This window comes from Platalea leucorodia (assembly GCF_965183815.1).
Source record: "Platalea leucorodia genome assembly, chromosome: 1".
NCBI lineage: Eukaryota > Metazoa > Chordata > Aves > Pelecaniformes > Threskiornithidae > Platalea > Platalea leucorodia.
Window position 1 is genome coordinate 100,932,521 of NC_138823.1, and position 19,191 is coordinate 100,951,711.

Below are 19,191 nucleotides of genomic sequence, written 5' to 3' on the forward strand. Positions count from 1 at the left end.
AATAATGTTTAAAAATGCAGAAGCAGCATATCTGTAGTAGTTACTGGTAGGACTTCAAAAAGTGCTGTGTGTGTCAGAAAGTGGAAAAAAAAGTGACTCCGCTGTTTATTTTTTTGACACCTAGTAAGGCTCTACCTTTAATACTAATTTTTATTTTTAAGGAAAAAAGTTAAGTATATATTATACTGTGAAAAGAGAGTGGGGAACAGAAAGCGAGGAAGTCGCTCAAGGTTTTGAACAAGATCTAATAATTTATTTGTTCTAAGTGCTGAATGCTGCTTTTAAAAGTAAGTGTAATGCAGGATCTCAAGTTCCTCAGCAAAAATTGAGAATATTAGAAGAATCTTGACTCTGTTAGGAGGTGCAAACGTTTGATTTTGAGTTGCTTTTTTACAGTGTTCAAAAAATTGGTTTCTTCAATCTATCTGCTGTAGCATGATCTTGTTTCTCCTTCATAACATGGGCTAACTTTTGAATAATTAATATGCTTTTGGGCAGGACATTTTTCAGGAAATTATGCCTGTTATCTCGAGTGTTTGCTTTGGTCCGAGGATTTAATTGTGCATGGGTGTAAGTAATCACATTTGTTGGGGAGTTTGGACTGCATGTGCAGTTTAAAATCAAGGTGATACAGAATGTGACAAAGATACATGTCTCAGCATGAGGAATACAAAGTTCAGTTCATTTTAAACCAAAACATAGCAATTCACTAAAATGAGCATTTATAGTGCTGTGAAAATGGACCTGCTGTAGATCATACCTTGTTTGTAAGAAAGGTAAAAGAAAAATCCTACTTGATTTGGACCCAGTTGGGGCAAAAACTGTATTTTCAGATTTTTTTTTTTTTTTTTTTTTTTCCTGCAAGTAAAGCAGAAGTTAAGGCAACGTCATTGTTCAGAAAACAGCACTATGGGGCGATTCTGAAATAAGGGGTTACACGGGACTGGCAGCTTCGGTGTGAAATTGGGAATTGCTTTCATTGCCCAGACAGGGCTCCCCACTCTCCCTGTTGGCGGCCAGGCTGCGTGGATGGTCCCAGGCTGTGCAAGGCGTCTGGATTTGAGGGCAGCTGGTGGCTTTACCTGCTGGCTGGGGATGCAGGCAGGGCACGGTGCCAGTGGGCTGGAGAGTCCAGAAGAACTGAAGTCACCCCATCTTGGGGCAGTCTCGGAGCTGCAAACATTTGGGGCTTATCTCAGGGCTTGCAAGATCTGAGTTTCGGGCATGGAGGTTGGACTAGAAGTTCTCAAAGTCTGCTGATGCTCTCGGAGCTGAAAGTGGGTTTTCTTACCAAGAGGTGCAGGGAGCCCTGGCACGGTTGGGTTGCAGTGGGGTGGTGGACCCTCAAAGCACTTGGGTTGCAGGTGGGGGACCTGATAAAGGAGCTTCAGAGTGGCAAGTACAGGAACCTTTGCAGTGGAGTGGATGCTTTCTCAGTTTTACAGCTAGTAAGTTTTGGCAAAATATATCTGTTCAAAGCCACTTCCAATATTGTGTGTTAAGTGCCAGATGATTAGTGGAAAATACATTGCATGTGTTTGCAAGGCCCGGTGATGATTAATAGCCACTAAAAGCCTGTAATAAATAAAGTGTTGTGGTGTCTATTTTGTGAATATACTATTAATGTAAGTTTGAAGACAGATTTTTTTTTTTTTTTTTTTTTAATCCATGCTTGGTGGAAATAAAGGAATTTCAAACAAACTTTACTTGTTTTGTTTGTGATAAAAGGTCTGTTATCTTTAACAAGAAACATTGACAGATTATATCCAGGATGTAACCAATACTGTGCTATTCAAACAGGAAAAAGTACAGTTGGAAACTCTCCTGGGGTGGTAGTGCGTTTAGTAATTTTATTTCCTGAATTTTCTCTGTCAGCCTGTATACTGCTTTTGTTCCCTCTCCATTACAGTTGCCTCTTCCCCACTACCGTTACACGTCTATACCCTCTCTCTCCCTTGTGGCATCTGTTTTAACTGTGGAGGTCAGTGCTTACACTGTTTGTCTGGTTTGTGAAACAAATTATCAAAAGTGACTCTAAACATCTGTTGATGGAAGACTGTGGTAAACATTTTAAAGTACCATCAGACACTTCTTTCTGTGTGGGTATTAGTCAGTTGTCCATACACTGCACGTAGCTCGCTCTGGCCTCTGCGATTCCTCAGCCGGGAGAGGAGGAGTGCTCTTCTAACTGTATCTATCTGAAAGCATCACAGTGTTTCCCAGGGTATGTGCTGTCAGATGAAACGCTGTGGTAATTGTAAAGGTTTTTCACATAACAGTATTCTTATGAATCAGAGTTAAATCAAAATAAAGGATGTTGTGAGATTTCTCATCTCTGGCATTTGGAAGACATTAAATTTTGTTTACATCAAGCATGTACTTTTTTATTCTCTGCACTTACCTTTGAAAGAAAGTAAAGCCACAGCCATTTTTTTCCACAGCTAGAAGAGTAGCTGCTGGATATTTGAAGTACTTGTAACTTTACAGTAATAATTTATTTGCAGTAAGAGAAGGGCCATTGGAGCAGTAGGCAGGGTGCCATATATATTGCCATACATACTAAACCTTAAAAAGGAACTTGGCTGTATAGAGCTTCTGTATATAGACCTTAACTTCAATCCAAATTGCAGCCTTGGTGGCTAAATACCTGTGTTGGCAGAGCTTTAAAGAGATGCTAGCAGAGGGCTGGTGTGACTGAGGAAGAGGATGAGAATGTGAACTTAACACTGTTGTCTCATGGCAACTTTGTTTTCCTGGTTTTATAAGTAGAACAGTAGTTAAACACCTTCTTCTGAGTTGAATTTTAGTTGGAAGAACTCAGAGCAGGACCTTTAGTTAAATGCAAGGGGTTAAGCCGTTTGTGGCGGTTAACTTTTGTGCTTTGTACAGGCTGAATGTGTGGATGAAGCTGAAATGGTAGCTGAGGCGCTTCCAAAGGCAGGAAGCCGTCCGCTCTGCCCGCGCTTGCGGGAGGACTTGGTGGTTCCATGCTGTTTGTAGCTGGGACTCTCGGGCGCGTGATCCATGCCGTGTTGGCAGGCTGAATTACCAGCTGTGTTTCAATTTAGAGAGATCCTGACTCCTAAGCTGTGCTGATGACCCTAAAGCTGAGTCAATACCTGTATTTCTCTGTCTTGCTGGGCACATCCTGACAAGATGTCACTCGCAGATGATTTTTTTTTTTTTCTCCTTACCTAGATAGGTCTGTTAATGCACCTGTAGGTTGTAGTGTTTTCTTAGGGTTATTGTTTCAAGGCTACCTGAAATAAAGACTAGTTACAAACCAATACCATGTAACTATGAATTGAAGGTAGGTAGTCTAGGCTTTCCCTGTAGTCATGGACCTCCTGGTGTCCTCTCTTGCCACTGTACCACTTCCCTTTATATCTAGCAAGGTTTTATTCATTTCTGTTAGGCCTTGCTCTTCTGAAATGTTGAAAAGACCAAAGGTGTGGTAACAGAAACTGCTTATGTCTTCTCCTACTGGAAGCGATCATTACCCTTTAGCTAAGACTGGTTATGACCATAAGCATTTTTACCTTCATATATTAAAATTATTACAAAATGTTTGCTTTTGATTTTGGCTTTTTTGGCTTTTTTTTTTTTTGGCATAAGGTTTACCACTAGGGTTCACCAGAAGCTTTCTAACAAGCAATTGAGTGCATAACGTGCCGGAGTGGGATGGGTTGTGTGACTTGCAGGAACTTGATATGCTATTTTTAAAATTCATCTTGGAAAGCAAAGAAAAGGTAAATTAAAGAACATGTGCTAAATGAAAACAGCTGTCAAGACAGTGAAGTTATAAGATACAAATATACAAAGGAAGATAGTGATCATGGGAGATACCAGATTAAACTTCAACCATCAACATGGAAAAAAAAGGAATTTGCATCCTTCTGACAATAGAAAATGTAAAATAAATTGTGGATAATTACAGGCCTTGAAGTCTTAAAAGTAAGAAGGTGAAGTGCCTTCAATCTACCGAAAGCAGAAAGGTGAAGATAGCTTCTGAAACATCTTGGCTACTTCGAGCTGTGTAGTGAAATGCAGGTTCTCTGCCGTTGTTCCTCACCTCGCCTTCAAGAGTAGGAAGGACAAAGGTAAACCCAGCCAAAAGAGAGACGCTCCCAGTGTAGAGCCTGGGGTGGGGGAGGAGAAGACAACCCAAAAACCTTTGACCCCTTATGCCATTGGCCTATGGGGCTCTTCCAGCAGATCTCCTGCCTTTTGCTTGGAGGAAATGGAGAACCACTAGACAGCACCGTGCACTCTGAAAGTGCAGCTCACTCTGCTGCAATACGTCATCACTTCTTGTGACAGGGCTTGAAATATTGAGTTGTTGCTTCCAAATAAGATGAGAAAATGGACCCTCCCACACACCCCCAGACCTCGGCTTGTTTGTCTAAATGATCTCCATTTTATTTTTGGGAGCTGCTGCTCCATCAAATAATCCATGGTGCCTCAAACTAGCGTTTGACTGGTTTGTGCTTGATGAAGTTGGACCGCTCCGGGACCACAAAGCCACAATTCTCTATGCAGAACTGGCATACTTGAACTTTTGGCATTGGTAAATGCTGTTCAAAATGTCAAAATAGGCTTGTCTTATTGTATGCAGCTTTACTAGTATGAATATCTTCTACTTTTTTTTTTTTAATTTGTACAAATGACAGGAACCTAACAAAACTGGCTCTCTCACCAGAATATTAATTAAACCTGCAATCAGAATTGGGAAGAGACAGGATAGAAAAATCATGTGTGAGGCTGTAATGGATATCTCTATATTGGTATAGAAACACTCCGTCTCTTTAAGGGACAGCTTTGAGCGACCAGTGTCTTGTTTTTCTTCTGTCCTCACCTCCTCGTTTAGTTAGATGCTGTTAGATACTTCAGTTGCACAGGCGAGTAAATTGTTGGAGAAATGGAGTGAATGGATAGCGAGGCTGCAGAGGGGCTCGTAACTGCTGCAGTAGCTGCATGGGCTGGTGTGTCTGTTCAGTATGAGCCAGGGCACGGAGGAAGGGCAGGAGGGGCAGGTGGGGCTGGGATGCATGTTTGCGCATCTGCCTGTGCTCGCTCTTTGTCCTTCTTTCCCAATGCATCTTTGCTCTCCTCTTCTCCCATGAACTGACTTCCTTCCTAGTCAGGGCAAATGGGCAGAGAGGTTAGAACTGTTATTTTGTCCTACAGGTTTGTAGGCAAAGCATAATCAAAACCCGTTGGTGGGATTTTGTGAAGAAGCTTGCACTGCCGATTGCCGCGCTGCATCTATCTGTGGTGTGTGTAAAGAGTGAACTTTAATTTCCGGTGTGCTCAGGCTGGAGCTTTCACAAGCACTAAATTCTGCTGATAATCTGGACTGGGGATGATGGCTGGGAATTAACCACAGCAAAGGCTTATCTGGCTGCTGGGTATGGTACCTTAAGCCCATATCTCCTGCTTTTCAGAAAACTGATAAAGTAGCAAATAGATGAGGTGTGAAGGTGGTTCTGAGAAAGTCAATAAATAGCCGGAAGCTACAATTTAATAAGTGTTTGGACATATCTGGCTCAAATAGCTTATATATTTTAACTCTCTTAAAAGTGATAGATGGAACCTAAATCCATATTCCCTGTGGCATTAGGTATCAGGAGAAATAAGTGGAAGCAAGGCATTTGAAATCAATAAATTGCTTCTAGGTACAACTTAATGCAGACAGAATTTAGAGAAAAAAGATTGTGAAACAGATACAGGAGTAAAATTTAGTTTTAATTTGCAGACTACGGCAAAACCCTAATCCTGGCTCTTGTGAAAATGAACGGAGATTAGGAAGTTACAGGAGTGAGAAAGTTCAGTGCCATGGGCCGACTTGAACAGAAATAGGTGTACCAAAAAAGTAAGGAATCGGTGGAGTAAAGCTGCTCTCTAGATTAATGTTATGCATTTATGGTCTCATTTAAGGCATTTAATTACCTAATATCTACTTTATATTACACTTGAAATGAAGCAAAGATTCTTTCTCCTTTGCGTGGGATTTTTGCTGTACTTGAGAATCTTCTACTTCACTGCTTTGAGCTTTCTTTTGTTGGACCTGCTTGCGGCTTGCATGGGCTAGAAGTGCAAGAGGCTTCCCTGAGCCGGTAATTAGTGACGCCATTGCATTTTATAAAGGCCTTTGGTTTCTGTCTGCTTGGCCTAGCCCAGCAGGTTGTTACCTGGGTGCATGATAGGACTGAAGCAAGCCTCAATTTACATTTTCTTCTTTCTCCCCCACATACAAAGTGGGGGAGAGCCGTTAACATTTCATTAGCTCTGCAGATAGAAGCATTTGTTTAAGTGAGGCTGGTCAGAGCGTTATACCTAAGGGAGGTAAAAATGATCTTCCTGGGGCAGATTCCAGTCAATCTTCCTCAATTCTGAAATATTTATTAATGTTTACAGGAAATTTGTGTGGAATCATATGACGTGTACAGAAAACCATAGAATTTTCAGTTTTCATTCACCTGTGGCTTTGCTGTCAGCATATGAAATTAGCTGCTTATGCTTGACTACCATGTTTTCATGGACCTTAACATAGATCACAGTATGTGATTTTTCCAAATAGATACTTTAGAAAACATTTCTGATTTACATTGTCTTGCAAATCTCAACATCATCAGTTTCACTTAAATTTTACCAGTTGTTTAGAAACTCTGATCTGTAAAACATAATAAAATCCTCTTAATCACCTTTACTAAGTAGGCTTTCTTCTGAGATTATAGATAAAGCAAGTGGAGATTTCTAAAGTGTTGTACCAAAAATGAGAATGCAATTGCTTTTCAGTGAGCCCTGTGAAAGCTAGAGATTCTTCTGGAGCTCACATATCAGCTGTCATCCTTCTAAGGCAGTAGTTAGACTTCAGCAGATGCCCTAAGACAGCTGGTAAGACATCTGCAAGAGTTGTGTTTGCGCACTCATGGCGAGTTAGTAGAACTATTGTAATCCATTCTTGGTTTTTTTGGGGGGGGGGGGGGCTTTGTGTTTTTTTTTTTTTTTTTTTTTTTTACCTTGTCGCATAGAAAACATTCAACTTAATCTGCTGTTCAGTGTTTTCTGTTGATTTGCTATGCTACCCAAATTACTGAAGAGCTGGTTTTTGGGGGTGCCTTAAAACTTGTTGTCAAGAAGTTATTGGATATCACTAGTCTGGCCTGTAAGTGATGTAGACTGATGTAACTCGTGCATATGAGTCTAGGCAATGGCTTTGTGTTTCGGAACAGGCCTCAAGTCAGGGACAACTTGGCTAAGATCTTGGCTTATTTGCGTAGACACCCTGTGTGGCTTGATCATATTATAGAAACTCTGAAACTGCTCGTCTACATTTATAAGAGGATGAAGGAACTGGTGTAGGGCTGGGTGCATATTTAATATGCGGGTGTTGAAGGTAAATCAGTTAATATTTGCAATGTGTTTTCAAACTGTAGTTGCACGATATTGTGCAAGACTTTTTTTGTTGATGGTTGACTTCAGACTGTTAGTGACTAAGATAGAAGCAATCAGTCTGTATTTGCTTATTTGAATAACTTGTGTTTTGCGTATGAAGCTGTATGTAGGGAGTACAAAGAGACAAAAAAGCACTGAATCATACTGTGTGTGCTATTTCTGGAAGATCAAGCAGGCTTAAGACTTAGAGGAGGAAGAGTTACTGGGATTTTTCCAAATTCTGTCAAGAAAACAAATTCTACCCACGTTAATCATCAGAATGAGTCGGAGTTACATTGTCGTAGTGTAGCCTGGCTAAAACAGGCTACTTGACCTTGTTTCTAATGTAGTGGGGCTTTCCCTGTGAGACTGATAAATCACTCATTAGTACTCTTCACATTGAAATTATTAACACTGATCATAAGACCTCAATGAAGTGAAAAGAGCAGTTGACTCTTGGAATGCTTCAAGATTGCACTTGCACTCAAGAGCAGGATGAAATGTCTACCTTAGAGCACCGTGCTATGGCACCTGCATCTGCTGCTGCCCAGGATAATTTGGGTGCCTTAATGTTTGGTGGTACTGTGCTGAACAGACCCTGGCTGCGCATAGGCTTTCTGCCAAAACACCTCTAAGCTAGCAAGGAGATTTCTCCTCTCTTGTTTTAAGGTCTTGTTTTGTTCAAGGAATAGTTGTGTGATCCACTTTTCTCAAAGTGGTGAAGTCTTGATTTTGAAGGAATGAGCTAAAATTCAGGCTGCCTTTTCCACCTTTGGCATATAACACCATGTGCAGAGAGACCTTTGACTATTTGATATCAACAAAGAGCCGTGAGAAAAAGGCAGCTCATAAGCTTATATCATGTTGGAAGAAGCTTCACTTAGAACATGGTTGTGGATCTACACTCGTAAAAAGGGGTGCCTTTCCTTTAAGATGTCTATCTGGGAGCTGTTTGACAAAACAAGTGGAACTGTAGAATGTAGAATAAAATCCCGCACAAATTCAAATGTTTTTGGCACACAGCACTGTAGCCAGAGTTGAAGATGGACGTAACTGAACTATGTATTTTGTTCTGATCAACAAATGTAGCGAGCAGATAAGATGTGGAAATGATCAGTCCCTTTCTTGATTGGAAGAAGTATGAGATGTTCAGTGGCCGCAGATGTGGTGGTAGCTGTGGGCTTAGGAAAGCTAACATCCAAATGGGGAAAAAATTGAAAGGAAATTATTGAAATGCCCTATGGGTACTGCAATTTTAGAATGAAATTACCTGCTGCTCTTCAAAAAGAAACATTTCTAGGTTTAGTCTTTTTAAAACCTAAATCTTTTTACAACCTCAAGTATCCTTAGGTGTCTTAATGCATGAAAAATTTGGTGAGTTAGAGAGGATGAACAAAATAGCAAAGTAGCTGTCAATTCCTGTTGTCTGTGCTGGGTAAACAGGCAGAAAAATCAGATGGGCATTGCAGAAGGAGTTGAAATGAAAGTTATAATCTAATTGGCCTCTTGACATTGTTACAAGGTAAATCTTTAAAGTATACTTAATTCTCCTGTTCGTGTCCAGCTTAGGTGTCACTAAGGGTGGATGGGCTGAAGCCTGCCTACCCAGCTCAGTGTGTCTGGGTGCTGCAGTGCAGACCCCAGGCTGCTCCAAGCAGGAGTACAGCTGGAAGGGCCTGTAAGTCTGACGTAAGTGTGTAGGAAGTGGAAGAAAAAGGTGGCTTACTCCAAGGATCATCTAGGACTCGGGCTGCAGCCTGTGCTGTGTCTAGAGCAGAGATGGAAGGTAATTAGAGAATAGATTACTCACTTCAAAATCCCGAGGTAAATAAGACTATGTGCTACTGATGGTCACGCAGTAGAAGAGGAATGTTCGTGCTCAGTTCCTGCTCGTTTGATGTCTTCAGCGGACAGTCCCTGTGCACCTCTGCTTTGGTGCTGGACAGAGAGAAATGTCTGTTGATAGCGGACACAGCATCCTGATCTGGAAGGCTTTATAAAACCTGTTGGTAGTCCAGCAGTAGCTGCTGTTGAGATGTCTGCCCGCTCGAGAATGAATTTACTAAAAATACTCAATTTCTTGAAAACAGGAGAAAACAGAAAAGTTTACTTGTGCAATTAGCTCAGTAATGGAAATGTTAATGGAGACTAAAAATAGCAACCTTGCATATTTGCAGTTTAAATTAGGGCAAGAGGCATGATGGAAGAACTATTTTTTTAATGAAGGCCTGTCTGCATTACCTGATTTGATAAGCAGCCTGTCTTTCCTTGTGGAGCTTTAAATAATGTATTCGCAGAGTGAAGCAAGTTGTTGTATTTTCATTAATTGTGGATGAAGTAGTTTGTTATGACCAGAGTATCTCAGAAATTCAATGAGAAAACAGAAGTCATGTTGCAATCAAGTTGACCCTTTTCTATTTTACACCCTAATACGGCTGATAAGAGACAAGTGGGACTGTTTTGAAAGACATTTTCAAGCTGTGGAGTTCGGACTTTCAGCATGCATTTGAGTGTTTTGTATCATTTGTAAATGCATGGTAGGTCTTCGGAGGTGGGAACTGATAATGTGGCTCTGAGATTTCAAACAAATGCCATCTGGAAGTTCATGATAACTTGTGGTTTTGATTTGTAGTTGCTGTTGAGGGAGTAGACAAAGAGAAAGTGCTTGTTTGGAATCTTTTCTGAAAGACGTTATATGAAAGCTGATAGTTAACTATATTTGATATGAAATATGGAGAACTAGCAAATGCTAACTAAGTATTTTGTGTGCCAAGGAAAGGCCTGGAAAGCAAAAAGCACACACACAAAAAAGAATTTGCGTTCTCCTGTTCTTCTCAACCTTGTTGTGTATTTCTCCTCTGCCAAGCAAAGCCTATTGTCTAGAAACAACCCAACTTAATGTCCCCAGAGGAACATGTACCTTCCTTCTGCACTGATGACTCACAGCATTTCTGAACTAATATTTATGAAAGATTCTTTCCCAATACTTGCTGAGGTCCCTTGATGCCCAGTGGCCCAAGAAATCATTAAATTAACCAGCACCTAATTTCGGTAAGCCAGGGCATAAGAGTGGGTTTCTGTGACACAGGGATGTTGAAAGAAAGTAAGTTTGGTAACTTAGTTCCAGTCAAGATGCTGGATGACTTTTGTTATTGGCTGTGAGATGTCCTCATGCTTAGATTTTTGTGTCTTTTGGGGGCAGATAATTCACATGGAGTCCAGTCGTGAGCATATGCTCCAGATATGTAACTTGGGTGTTACTGGGTCTGGCTCCAGAGCATAAAATGCCAAGCAGGGGATCAAGGGAAGGGGGCAGAGCGGTTTTGGAGGTGAGAATGCACAGGGCAAAGCATTAATGGGGAGGTCCGTAAATGGGAACAGAGGCTAGAATACAGCACGTGAAAGCAGGGAACCTGGAGGTATATCTGTTGTGCAAAAGAGAAGTAAAGGAAAATCAGAAAGGGTGAGAAGGAAGACTCGCAGAGAGCTTAGGAACAGGATAAGGGGAGCTGGAGGAAAAGGCCGTGGGAGAGCCTTCTGTGATTATAGAGAAAGATCTTCCTGCAGATTGAAGTTGCACAGACTGATGTACAGGATTTAAAAGGACGTCATACAAATTATGAGTCATGTTTTTTGAGCAAGCAGTGCTGAGCAAATCTGGTAGCGGTTTCAGTGCAGAGAGGAGTAATGTGCTGAAAGTAAAGAAGGACTATTCTTTTAGGGCTTCACTATCTGTGTTTCTTCTACTTCAGTGCTTTGTGTGTGTTTTGATTTTTCATGGAGATGTGGTTTGGGGGGGATTGGAAGAAAACAAAGTTTTGGAAAAAGAATTGAAAGAAAAAAGACTTTAGTTAAAACACCAGGGCAAAACCAAGTCAATTGTTTAATTTTCAACTGATAGTATTACTACAGTCTTCTTAAGAAGTTCTGCTGATTTATGATTTCTAAAATGATAACAAACCCAAAAATGCTAGCTAGAAAAGAATTGTAAATATTGTTTTCCTCTGTAGGTATACTGATGTTTCAGACTCTTGCCATTTTATCCTCTTAGTATTGCCTAATGCAGCCAATTCATGTTTTCCAGAGCTTCCCAATTAAGTTAAGTGTTCAGAAGTTTCCATGACCTTTAGGTTTCTTTGTACTCTATGTTGTTTTGCAGAGAGTATGATAGACTTTGTGGTTTACTTCCAGTGTAGCCTTTCTTTTATGGAAAAGATGTCACAATGCAAAAAGGCCATGGTTTTTGAGTTGTGTTTTTGAGCATTTAATACAATGCTGATTTGATGTAACTTTTCTATAAAAATGTCTTAACATGTAGGAAACTGTTTAAGTAGCTCATCAAAAAACGGTCAGCAGCAAAATATCATCATTTAAAAAGTATCATTAGGCTGAATATATGGAAAAAACAAGTTGAAGAAAGAAGATCCCCTAGAGAAGTTAGTTGCAGGATATAGAAAAGGGCACCCACACCCTGTATTTGCTACTGTAATTGATGTTCACTGTGCTTATGGTTCTTGCTTCAATTTTGCCTGTCACAGTATGTATGACTTGCTGGAAAACCTGTAAAGGTTAGATTGTCCTCTTCAGTCAGATCTGTGAGAGTTCCCAAACACCAAGTGTCTGTTCTTCACTGAAATTTTGGAGGTTTCTCCAAAACCTTATGGTCTAATAGAGGTTGCAAGGTGGAGGCTGGAGTTGGAAAAGGTGGCAAGTGGAGACTTTGAAAGGAAGGGTGCATGGGCTGCCTTAGTAGGCACAGCGCTACACTCATATGCTGTTTACCATCCAGACCGAAACACTTCACATCTGTCTTCTGGAGTATAAACAGAGAAACCTCAGGTCTGTCTGCCCCTGCAGGCATGTATTTAGAAACCTGGGTTTATTTGTCAGAGCTATTTTACTCTTTCTTCGGGCACGTGCTGAACACTAGCAACTACTCATGTCAGAACACTGATTAATATACATGTATATATAGGCATATATACATATAGCCAATCCCTCCAATTCCCTTGCCCCAAATAAAGAACCCTTACCCCCGGTGTTGCTTAATATTTAGTAATTATGAAGCCGAAAGATCTTGTTTACACATGCCAACTCTGATCAGGTGTTTTGGTCCATGTTTGTTTCAGCATGTCCATCAAGGCCTTGCATTTAGTGTAAGTGCATCAAAAGTCATGAAAGCAAACTGTAGCCACTGACAAGTTGCCCCCGCCATGTTGTAAATGTGCATGTTTTCCTGAAACCTGATACAAAAATGCCCTGTTGGTAAATAATTTTTTTTAAACTGGAAATTGCTTGAGAAAATACAGTAGATCATGGCGAATCTATACCAGTGCATGTAATTCTTTTATGTGTGGACAGTGCAGTAAAGAACTAAGAAAATTCAGCTATCATTTTGAAGAGTTGTGGTATGAACTCTTATTAATACATATAAATATACGCATTTATGAGTTATATATATACACACACATAATCAAAACTTGTATGTAAATATATCAGTATGAGAGTTAATAAGGAAAAAAGATTGAAAAATAAATACAGAAATAGAACAACTAAATATGATAAAATAACGCTATTGCTGTAAGGAGAGGACAAGCCTCTGCTACACTTCTATTTTTCTTAAATGATTTTTAGATGTATACATTAATGATACTCCTTTTCCCAAAACTGCTGAGAAGATTCTATTCTGCAGAAGCCTTTATTTTGTACCCTCTGTTCTGCAGAGGGTTAAAACCTGTGAAGGAATGAATTTGAATGTATTTGGGAGATTTTTCTATGTGTGAAATATGTGCAAGTGTTGCTGTTGTCCCTCAGACTCCCAAGCAAGGAGCTAATATATTAATAGCCTGGAATCCAAATTGCTATATGAAATGGTTCCTGTTGGGTAAGGTCTTTCTAAACTTAAATGTGTTAGTTTTTCCAATGCTGTTTTGAAGAAAGGGGTTTTATTTTAGCTTTAGGGAAGAAGTATAGTCACAGTGAGGCTATCGGGCTCTCTCTTCCTTCACACGTGGAGACCATGCTATGAGGAGGAACTGAAACCAAGCCCAGAATTAGTGTTCTCTGCATTAAGGCATCCCTCCTCTGAATAAAGACATCTCTTGAAAATTGTTACGCTCTACAGTGATGTATAACTGCTACTGAAGCTCTTGTCTGTTAAATGTATCCCCAGCCTCCTGTCTGACTTAGTGTTGGCCTCTTGTTATTCAGGTGTCCTGTCCTGTTCCTCCCCCCCCCATCCCCCCCATTCTCAGGTTGGTGTGTGTTGGGTGTGGAGCTGAATTTATAAACATTTTATGCTGCTGAAAAGAATAAGAAATACAAAGTTTTGGCAGTGTTATTGGAAAACTGTTTTAAAAGTGTGTTTTTATACTTGGTGAATTTGACTAGGCCAAGAGTTCACCCTTTTTCTGATTCTGAAACTGTACCTTTCTTTGCTTTTCTGTACCTCATTCGTAATCATTTTTTTTACCTATAATTATCTTTCTAACAGTAATAGTATGTTCATTAGGCTGAAAAAGTTGTTTTCGTGCAGCCTGGGTTGGGGGAGAGATTCTTTGGCTCGTTCCATTTTTGTTTTGACTTTTGTATAGACTAAGATTGAACTTGGTCCTCTTTCCCAACCTGTCAAGACAGGGTCAGATCTTGGTACGTTCACTTTGTTTAAAATAGCTAAAGGTCTGAATGTTATTTTTGATGACTCCTTTGTAGCCTTTCCCTGTCATAGAAGAGGCCAGTGTTTGATCCAAGTTAATGGTGTGATCTCTTATCAACAAAGATTAGAAACCTTCAGAATGTTTTCTCTTACTTACCATAAGTATGTCCTTTGGTTGCTATTTTATGTGTTATTTTCATTTTACCTGCTTTCTAAGTTAAGGGACTGATAGTTAATTGTAAAAGATCATTTCTTTGGAGAAAATGGCAGTGAGACAGAAGGAAAGATTTTTCACTTTTAGCATTTAGAGTCATAAGTATGTGTATGGGGGGAAAAGGATATCATGCCTATGTAGATACATTCATGATGAGTGCATATGTAAACATGCTTAAGTCTTTACAGACTTTCTTCTGCTTTAGCAGGATGTCAATTCAAATAAGGCATTCTAAAATGATGTTTTAGCTCTATTCGTTGTTCGTTGGCTTATGTTATTTAAAGATACCTCGGTCAATACCTCAATACTCAGGATGTACTGAATAGTAGCAAGAGTGACACAAATTTTCTTATCCAAACTGACACAAGCTATTCTGATGAATGCTAGAGCGTTGGAATATTTGAGATGGATTATCTTCATTCTTTTATTTGAAAAAAGTAGCTCTAACTTCACAAGAAAAAAAAAAACTATGCTAGTAATTCTGTACTATAGGTCATGTTTAACAGCATTAGAGTTTATATATGTGCTTCTGCAGATAATTCTGGGATTCAGTTCTGTTAATGCATTTAGATATCAGTAGGTTATGAACATACAGAAAGGTTTGGTTCTTGAAGAAAATTATATACTTATCTGAATGGAGGCAGATATTCGTTGCATGAACGTCTTTTGTCTGAAGATTGCTGAACTATAATTATACCATAACTAAGATATAATCTAAACTAGAAACGTGCACATTTCTTTCCAAATTAGCTACAATGACTTTTTTCTGTAGTAGAGATTCATGTTTTATAAATCCTGATTTGTCTCTTTTGTAGTACTAATTCACAGTTGAGCTGAAGCAGGGATTTTGTTTTGTTAGCGAAACCTGATTTTGTCGACCACTTAATTTAAAAAGCACCTTTATGCATTTTGGTGATCTCTTTGCCTTTGTGTAGACCAGATCTTTCCGGGGAGCATGCGTTTTTGGGAGTAGTGACCATTTTTCTTAACTTTGTTTTCCTTGATGTGCAACCGAGTGGCATCTCAGCTGGTAAATGAGATAGCTGTTCATTCTTCCTTTGCAAAAAAAAAAAAAAAATAGCGCAGTGGAAATGCTCGTGTGTGTTTCTAAAACACAAAACAACAAACGAACAAAAAAACCTTTCCAAGAATATAATTGTTTTAAATGTTGAATATAAAGTCATTTTGCAAATAGTCAACTTACTGATAATAGCTAAGTTTGGATTTTTTTATATGATATAAAGTAGGAGTTGATAGGTTGGATAATTCTTAACAGAGATTTCTATCTTTCTGTCTTTTAGACAACTCTGCTGAAGCAGATCTATGGTTGCTGAACAGTTGTACAGTAAAAAATCCTGCTGAGGATCACTTCAGAAACTCAATCAAGTAAGTTCTTTCCCTAAAAAGATACTTAATTATCAATGAATGTTGCATATTTTAATTTTAAAAGCTTCATATTTTCAATCTAGACGTAATCGTGTGTTTTAGAAGTTCAAGAAGTGTCCTCAGTCTGAGTGTTACAATGGTGAATTCTCTAGAACGGATTTGTAAGGTGCAGTGTATTTTTTTAATTAGCTATAACTTGCAAGTGATTATCAATACACTTATTTAGGAGAACTGCTGATCTATTTAGATAGGGGCTTTTATATCACTTTTCAAGACATTTTGTTGTAAGATTCTTCTGAAGAGTTGAATATTTGTTTTTTTCAAAAGTGTGAATTGTTAGGCTGTTTCTTTTTGTCCTCCACTGAAATTTTGTATGATCAGGCCTTTCTAATTAGAAGGGTATCAGGTACATACTTAAAACTATTTTGCTATACTTTTTCTTAAAAGGTGAGCTGATTAGCCTATAATAGAAGTCTTGTGAAGAATGTGTTTTATTTCTCTGCAACATTTCGATGATGTTGAAAAATATAATATGGTAGCGACTTCTGCCTCTGACTTCCGTGGAAGTATAGTTGTGATGAGAGTAACTGGGAAACCTGTACACTTACAGCTTCATTGCCCAGTATAAATAAATATTGTGGTATGTTTCTTGTAGATTTTACCTTTAGTAAACAAGCGTGGCTATTTAGGCAGTCATTTGTTTAGTGTGGTGCACTGTGGATGGACTGTTTGTTGAAATCCATTTTGGTTAGAAAAACATAGTTCTCAGTAAGCAGTTGGCATGCTCAGGAAGGTAGAGAGGAGAGAGAAGCTGGATATAAACTATCTGCTTGCAGTGCTGGAGTTAACAGCATCCCGGGGCTATAACCTGGAGCAGCAACCATTTGCCCACAGTAGGTGGCACAGCAGAAGCTTCCTCCACCCCTCAGAGAGCTTCGCTTCCTGTCTGCTGGTGTTGCACTTGGTGAGGAGAGTGGCTTTTTGGCTTTTTTTTACTGTTGCCAAAAAAAAAAAAAAAAGCTATTTCCAGAATACTTCCAGTTAGTGTGTGTTGGCCAACAGAACTGATGACAAGATCTTTTCCAGTTCAATTGTGGCCATCTTTCTATTTTACTAATCCTATGCCAGAATTGATGTGGTATGGTGTGTGTCCTTTAACCAGAAGAATAGAGTTGGTGAAGAAAGAGGGTCTAACTAAAAGCAAATGACCAAAAATATTTCTTTGAACTTCATGTTTCTGTTGCTGCTCTATTAATGAGCCTGATGTTATTTGTAGCCTGGGTTTATTCCTCTTTTTCCTTACTTCTCCCTGTACTCGTTCTGTTCTGACACATGGATACTCTGGTGTTCTCCATTTCTTCTCTTTGCTGTGAGTCACTCCTTTCCCGTAGCATGCATTGTTCATTCTCTACTCTCAGATCCTGGCAGTTCCTAATTATGGAGAAGGACAACTTTTGTTGTTGTTTCTGACCATTTTTTATAATGTTCGTTAAACGTAGGGGAGAGAACCATACGTGGGTGCTCTTTCATGGGACTTGGAACTGAAAGATTAAACATTCTCCATCTCAGGAAAGAGCAGCTACTACTGTATTTGGGTTTTACAATAGTGAGGAAACTTGTATCTCTAAATAACACAACTTCTCCCAAATAGGTCTTAATTTGTTACAGCAACAAGCCCAATGCATGAAGTTTGGGTGATACAAAACTAACTGCCGTTATGTCCTATCATAATGGCTTGCTGGTAGCTATGGAGATCTTTGTTTTTCTCGATTGAGTAACAAATTAAACATTTCATATGTGGATTGTCAAAGCAAACATACTTGGAGTGGAAAAATTAATGCTCAGCACAGTAAGATTCTTTCAAATTAAAAAAATTCAGGCTGAAAGTGTTACATAGCATTATGAATGTCATGTGGGAGAAGTATTTCAGTTTGGTTTATTCTCTGCCCTCTGCAACAGTTTGTGCTATGTAACTTGCTTTGCATATATGCCTTTTTAAAATGCACTGCTTCAAACCAGTGGTAGTGCATTCACACTGGTGGTTGAAGAATGACTGTCTGACGTGCAGATCCCCCACTACTACCCTGTGCCAAAGGATGTGTCTGAACCCAACAAGTCCTGTAGGTTCAACCTTTTTTGATCTCATGTTCTTTTAACAACAAAACAAAGCCACTCCCAAACTCTCTGAACCTTGTTATGTTGCAGTAACTCTGTTCTTCTGTTTTAATACTTTGCTAAATATCACAGGAGATACTGCATTAGATGTGCAGATGTGTATATAGCTGATACAAGCCAACTGACAGCATAATCTCTGTGCCTTTTTGTATAGCTCTTAGAAGTAGCCTGCTGCTCTTCGGTATCAGTAAAGTTGAAGCTGCTGAGCTGGGGTGATGATATGGAGAGCAAAGAGTTGCTTGAAGACCATTAGCTTATCGATGGGAATTGAGAGCTTTTCCTGTGCAGATTTTATTCTCAGTTGGTTAATCATAAAATAAGATTAAAGGGAGATGTAGGCAATAGTAATAAAGAATTCCCAGTATAATTACGTAGGTGGAGTTGAAAAATAATAGTTCGTATCCTTCAAAAAAATGAGGGTTAATTCAAGGAAAAGTAGGAAATAAAGAGAATAAACTAAAGCAGATAACTTCCATCAAGCAAGTTTATGAAGACTAAGATGACTATAAAGCAAATAACTAGGCAAAGAAAAAGAATCCCTTGTACAAGTAAAAAGAAGCAAAAAAAAAAAAAAAAAAAAGGGAAGAAATTAACATTAAGGAGTGAGGCAAAGAACACCACAGAGAAATAGTCCCCACTTGGTGTAGGGAGGCTCAGTTAGGTTGCAGTAACTCTGTTCTTCTGCTTTAATACTTGCTAAGTATCACAGAATATGCATTATCCCCAGCCCTAGCTTCCCATAATTCACAAGTGCATGTAACCCCGTGGCTGAAAACACTTGCGATGAAAGATTTGCTAGTAGCTGGTTTTGGCAGGACCCTGCCTTAGGACAGGAGGAGTAGGAGATGGTCTGTTGTGTAAATGGCTCCAGTTTGCAGCTGTTATGAAATGAGAACATGCCCTTCTTGGAAGGGGGAAGCGAGAGCGTGGAGTACGGCGGGGGGAGAGGGAGACAAGGGCACAGGAGCTAGTGCGGGCTTGTGGTATTACTTGTGCAGTTGATAAGCAATCAGTTATCACATAGTATATGTAGAGTTGAATGAATTACGTCCCTTTGTCTACCCCCATGATGTAGCAGTGTAGTGTAGGTAGTACTAGATACACGGAATCACAGAATGGCTGAGGTTGTTGGGGACGTCTGGAGATTCTTGTTCAACCCTGCTCAAAGCAGGGACAACTAGAGCTGGTGGCTGAGGGCTGTCTGCAGGCAGGTTTTGAGTATCTTCAAGAGACTCCACAAATGCTCTGGGTAACCTGTTCCAGTGTTCGACCATCCTTATAGTAAAAACGGGTTGTCTTAGATTTAAACTTTGTATCTTGTATT

The 19,191-nt window shown here is 39.5% G+C and overlaps 1 protein-coding gene across 1 annotated transcript in view; it reads left to right on the top strand.

Moving 5' to 3' along the window:
- The window catches only part of CDKAL1 (CDKAL1 threonylcarbamoyladenosine tRNA methylthiotransferase), a 426,399-nt gene that overhangs the window by 56,489 nt on the left and 350,719 nt on the right, over positions 1-19,191 (top strand). Inside the window, exon 5 of the mRNA XM_082328770.1 lies at positions 15,608-15,692. Within this exon, the coding sequence (XP_082184896.1) occupies positions 15,608-15,692 (85 nt within the window). The remainder of the gene's footprint in view (positions 1-15,607; positions 15,693-19,191) is intronic.